Source organism: Helicoverpa armigera, chromosome 20, assembly GCF_030705265.1.
Source record: "Helicoverpa armigera isolate CAAS_96S chromosome 20, ASM3070526v1, whole genome shotgun sequence".
NCBI classification, from domain to species: Eukaryota; Metazoa; Arthropoda; class Insecta; order Lepidoptera; family Noctuidae; genus Helicoverpa; species Helicoverpa armigera.
The window spans coordinates 9,871,223-9,877,572 of record NC_087139.1 but is presented as its reverse complement, the minus strand read 5'-3'; the positions used below and the strand labels follow the sequence as shown (position 1 = coordinate 9,877,572).

General features: G+C 38.8%; 1 protein-coding gene across 1 annotated transcript in view; it reads right to left on the bottom strand.

Annotated features, from left to right (window-relative positions):
- Positions 1–1,302: 1,302 nt before the first annotated feature.
- The window catches only part of LOC110382141 (protein RRP5 homolog), a 44,284-nt gene continuing 39,236 nt past the window's right edge, over positions 1,303–6,350 (bottom strand). Inside the window, exons 19-21 of the mRNA XM_049848661.2 lie at positions 4,884–4,923; positions 2,916–3,081; positions 1,303–1,508 (exon numbers count right to left, since the gene is read on the bottom strand). Coding sequence (XP_049704618.2) covers positions 1,349–1,508; positions 2,916–3,081; positions 4,884–4,923 — 366 coding nt within the window. The 3' untranslated portion in view covers positions 1,303–1,348. The remainder of the gene's footprint in view (positions 1,509–2,915; positions 3,082–4,883; positions 4,924–6,350) is intronic.

The window sequence follows — 6,350 nt, the reverse complement described above, 5'->3', positions numbered from 1 at the left end:
ATATTATTCCGAGCTTGGAATTGATTAGGTACCCCAGTAGTGTTGGTGAATGGGCGGTAGGCGGATTTGCGGTTGCATTACTAATGATACCTGCCGCGCCCCGTGCATACAACTATAGATAAATTCATGTAACAATCATCCTTATGTAGAACAAATACGGTAGAATATCTGACGCACTTCGAACGTTTTATGTTTGGGGAAGGGATCACATAAACGTCAGTTTTATTTAAAAGAAAAAATAGTGGAATGTCACATACGCTTCAATCATAATTGAGTCGTGATTGGATCTCAGTCGGGTAAATTTAGCAGAATCGAGCCCCAGGCAGTCTCAAGGCGCACAAAAGTATGTTCAGTTCCTAAAAACAATTAGCGTTAGTGTCCATCTAGCCGAGCCCTAAATACCTGCAATATGTGCGTGTTTTCAATTACCTAATTTGTTTGTTTCTTCCACCCACGTCCGACATTACAACAGTTGAAGTGTATGATAGCCCACAAGCTATTTACTTAATAGAATTGTAGTACTTTAATTAGAAGCTAACCAAGGGAACTTACTTAATTGATGCTGTCTTCCACAATATCAACAATGACGCATTTGTTTAGATCTAATTGCCCATTTCAATAACCGATCTACCGTTGTTTTTCGATAAGAGATTGAAATTTTACATCCCTACTAATATTATGAATGCGAAAGTAACTCTGTCTGTCTGTTACGCTTTCACGTCTAAACCACTGAACTGATTTTAATAAAATTTGGTACCTACAAAGATAGAGTTGATCTTGAGAAAGAACATAGGATATTTTTTATCCCGGACTTTTGAAGAGTTCTTCTTTCTCTTGGAAATGCTATATAACCGAACTCGACGCGGGCGAAGCCGCGAAGTAATCTATATGTAGCTAATGTCAAAATTCTATCTCCAATCGAAAACAACAGATTGATCAGTTATTGAAATCCGTAGTGAGGTGTCTCTATGACATGAAGATTGATATTTTCTGACATGTTTGACACATATCGTCGTAATTTTAGGCCAGAATCTGTAAAGATAATCTTAATGCATGTTGTGCTTACCTTTAAGAAATTGTTACACAAGTTATTGTTATGATTATTGTATTTAAAATTTGTATCGTGTAAACAATTGTTGGTGAGCCAAATAAATAAAATAAGTCTTAGGAGTCCGGTTATGGTGTATGTAGGTCGTGACTAGTAAGATCTATGAATACGTAGTAAACTAAATTCAGTCGAATTGGCAAAGTCCATAAAAAGTTGTGAAAAATTAGGTTGCTAAATAGAAATAAAACGATAAGAAAAAATTCGGTATATTTATTACATATTGATTAAGTATAATATCGATTAAAACTTGGCTTTCTCTATGTAATCCATGGCGCGTTGTCGTATCCTGTCCACCTGTTCCTGGTCTCCGATCTTCTCTTCCACTTCGATCCACTTCTTGAACAAAACCTTCATTTTCCTAGCTGGCAACTTCTGTGACGTCATTCGCTCCATTACTTGCCTGCAAAGCAAGAATTCAAGAAATCGTAAGACGAACGAATAAAAGTTAAGCAAAATGAGCAAAAAAATCACGTTTGTTGCATGGGAGCCCCCCAAAATATGTATTTAATTCTAGTTTTCAGTATTTGTTGTTATAGCGGCAATGGAAATACATTATCTGTGAAAATTTCAACTCTCTATCACGGTTCATGAGATACAGCCTGGGGCCCGATTCTCCTAATTTTACTTAAGTGCCATTCGATTGACGTTCGACTCGATTCGACTGAGATCCAATCCCGACTCGATTACGATTGAAGCGTATGTGGCATTCCGCAATGTTTTCTTTGAAATAAACGTTTTTATCCTTTTCTGTCATTCAATAATGAATCATTTTGTCTGCAAATGATTGTCCAGCAAACTACCGTATAGACCAAAATCATCAAAATAGCAGACCAATCGCACACCAATCAAATGTCAATCGAATACGATTGGTCTTTTATTAGTAGCAGAATGCCCGATATGGTTAAAACTGCTATTACGATCATATTGCGATTCGATTTCTATTCGATTTTGACATTATTAACTTAGGAGAATCGGGGCCCTGGTGACAAACGGACGGACGGACAGAGGAGCGAAAACAATAGGGTCCCGTTTTACCCTGTGGGTACGGAACCCTAAAAACCTGCAAACGTATTTACAGGTCAACTGTCGATCCCGGCCGCCATTGAACATCTTTGGCAGTAAGTCACCAGTCTTACCAAGGGTTGCCTGGGTAACTGGGTTGAGGAGGTCAGATAGGCAGTCGCGTTATGTAAAACACCGGTACTCAGCTGCATCCGGTTCAGTAAAAGCTCTTGTTTTGATCGTGGACCCAGCGAAACAGAGCCTATTTTTGACCTTGAAACCTAGCTTCCGGGGCTGCGGGATTGTTCGAAAGAGTTACCGCGGCCCTGGTACATTAAAGGCCTACGACGAAACACGACGGTTTTTAGTCAGTAAGATTCTGACACTCCATCACCGCTGCTAACCCACAGCGGGAGGGGGAAATAATCATTTGATGATTTTTGACGTCGTTAAAGCCCAACATAGTCCAACATAGTTGGGAAATCTCAGGAGATGATGGTGATAACTATTCTATTACTATTTCTGTGTCTAATTTTCAGTTTGTGGTATGCGTCTTTGGTTTACTGGGTAACTGGGTTGAGGGGGTCAGATAGGGCAGTCGCTCCTGGTAAAGCACTGGTACTCAGCTACATCCGGTTAGACTGGGAGCCGACCCCAACACAGTTTGGGAAAAAGGCTCTTAGGAAGGTACCTATGCGTCTTTGGTTGCAATTTCAAAATAAAATGTGTGTAAATGGCAATAAAATTTCAAAATATTTTTTTTTTCGATTAATAATAAAATTCTTTCTTTCTTTTCTTGACTTACCGCACATGTTCCTTGTCGCCGGCTTTGAGGAGCATGTCTACATAGGCGCTGGCCACGTCGACGCGGGCCGGGTACACAGCCAGGACTTGCTCGAACAGCGCCTCGGCTCGCTCGCGGGCACCCGAGTTGCGCTCCAACAACGCGAACTGGACTAGCACTGGCACATCTATGAAATAAACAAATAATTTTTATTTATTTAGGACAACCAACAAATCTTAGACTGAACTTCATCTTCTTGTTACAATGAATGTCATTATGATATCTTAAATATTAATGCTAAGTTGCCACAGCATGCCTACATAATATGTGGTCAGATATTCATTACTAAAAAAAATAAAAACATCAAAGTAGTCCTGTAGCAAAAATAGAAAAATTGAGCCTTTAGGGTAGAAACAAACCAAATATTTCCTCTTTATTGTATGTTTTAGTAGGTGTAAATAAACAGGAAACATTGTTTTCTACCCTAAAGGCTCCGAAACAGCTGAACAGATTTGAAAAATTCTTTCACTGAGTTTACGAGTTTGATTTTTGAATCATGCTTTTACGATTTATCCGATTTGTAATAAATGTGGCATGGCCAAGCCAAATTCAGGAATGACTTGCTCAGCTATAAGTAACTGGATCCGTTATGTACTTTATTATAATAACTAGCTGGTGGCCGCGACTTCGTCTGCGCAGGTTTAGTATTTCGAACAATATGTTTACAAATTGTAGCCTATGTGTTATTCTGATGTATAAGCTATATTATTGTAAAGTTTCATTAAAATCGATTCAGTAGTTTTTGCGTGAAAGAATAACAAACATCCATACATCCATACATACAAACTTTCGCGTTTATAATATTAGTAGGATAGTCTTATGTGTTTCTAAGAAACACTTACGTTACGTTAAGTCACGTTACGTGCTACTAATTAAAGTGCTATCAAATTAAGCTGGGGAGTTCGTTGCGCCATTTCTTCTTCCCAGCAAAAACACATAGGAAGTGGTGAAGGGCGGACGTTTTGGGGCTGTCTTTTGATGTTAGAAAAGTGCTGATTTATCAACCTAATTTGAATAACCGTTTTTGAGTGGGAAAACTAATGGAAATAAGCGCGCGGTTCCCAAGGGCCCGACCTTAGTTAACCTTGTGGTTCTTTATAGCAATGTTTGCGAAATAAATCGAGCCTGGTAACAATATCTGTCCCCGTCTTACAAGTGCTGTTGTGATTGCAATAGAAAGAGACAGCGTCTACTTTTCGTTCCCTGATCAAATGGCCGCTGACTCATACGCCTACACATATGTGCATGGTATGCAAATAAATGCGTTATCTTGTACCTGCAGTTATTGAATACCAGGTACCTAATGCATTAGAAGTGATGCTTAGCTTTGCCCATAGCGGACACAAAATATGTAATTATTAATAATGGCGTCCACGGCCGATTTAGGCGACGGCGGCTGTTGTCTTTTAAGGAGATCAGCCAGCTGTGCAGGACATATTATAGTGCACGAGCAATTGTGGAGACACAGGTGCGCTCCCTATTCCTTCACTCTCATAACCCGATACAAATCCGGACTTGCGCAGGATCCGGACCGGCGCAGGATCGACATTTACGTGTTTTCCGATGCAAGGGTGAATCAATCACCAAACTCCAGACTGCGGTCTGCTTTGTGAAAGTTTAAGAAAACCCACAGAGCGATTTCGGCTTGACCCGGGAATCAAACCCGAGACCTAGAGCACAGCAGCCCCGCTTGCGACCACTAGACCAACGAGGCAGTCATGTAAATATTATTGAAGAGTTATTTTGACCGATTTGAAAAAATCTTTGTGTAAGTGTGTTGCTCATTCATGAAGGGAGAGTTAGGCAGCCCATTAATTTTTGAGATTAAAATAATTTACTTGTTGTACATTGTACATTTTGTGCTTTAACTTCGAACACTAATAAGTGGGTAATTTCTAATTAAACTTATATGTGATGTGTATAACTTACGTTCTTTCTTCTCAAGCACGGAGATGGCTTTCTGCATGACCTGTGAAAAAAAAAAACGAAATTATTCATTAATTCAATCTATAAAAGCGAAATTAAATCAGGAATATATTGGGATTCCCATGAGGAAGTTTACTGATAGCATTTAGGCTATAGGAAAACAACATTATGTAAATAAAAACATCTAAAACGTCCATAACTGATTTCAAGTCAAATCAAATTCGTTTATTGAAATTAGGCTGATTATGTTAACACTTTTTCAAGGCACACTGCCGATCATAACAGGCGTGAAAAATAGTGCTAAAAATAACGCATTTTAGATTAGCAAAAAATTTTGGACACATTTTTTTTAACAGAATATTTACCAGAGTATACTTAACAACCAAAAACTAGAGCTATAGTTAAATATTAAAAGTACTCAAAAGTTACGCAAACAAAATTCAATCGTGGTGTTCGTTGATATTTGTGTGTGACAGAAAAGAAAAAATACGTGTCCATTATTTTAGGGTTATCTGAAAGACGGATTAATTACTTTTTTTAATCGCCATGCCGACTGTAGGCGCGGTTCTATCTAATTTAAACTGTAAATTACATCCAAAGAGGTTTGTTAATTAAATATAATAATGTCGGGATACCTTTTCACACACGGTCGGTTAGCCCCATTCTAAGTTATTAGTTAACTTGTGTTATGGGTGCTAACACCACTGATAAACTACATATAGCTACACATATACATATTTATAACTACATATTGTAACACCCAGAACACGGCCAACAAGTATACTCATCACACAAATGTGGAAAGAACCGGGAATCGAACCCGGGACCTCAGGTTCGGCAGTCCGGCATGGTGACCATTGCGCCATCGAGGTCGTCAATTCCTCTATGTTGTGGACCAATTCCCACTATATAAGTACTAAGGTATGTTTAGATGGCCGGATGTTTGTAAATCCGATTAGTACATTGTATAGGGAGTTATCAAAGACTCCACGTGTAGGCAAAGGGCGCGTGTGGGTGGCTAAACTGGAGGGCGGAAAATTTGCCGTTCACATAGTTAACTAACTTAACTATCATGTCATGAAAGAAAACAGTAAATGTACAAAACATAAATGTACAAATTATATCATCCTTAGCGTTTTTGTTGTCCCAAAGCTGGGCACATGCCTCCTCCCTACTAATATTATAAATGCGAAAGTAACTGTCTGTCTGTTACGCTTTCACTGAACTGATTTTAATAAAATTTGGTACAGAGATAGAGTAGACTTTGAAAACGAACATAGGATAGTTTTTATCCCGGACTTTAGAAGAATTCTCTTGGAAACGCGATATAACCGAAATCTACGCGGACGAAGCCGCGGGCGGAAGCTATTAGTTAACTATAAGTACAAAACATAGATTTTACCAATTATATCATCATTGTGTCGTTACATGCCTCCTATTACACAGTGGCCATGTTCACCGACAACATAA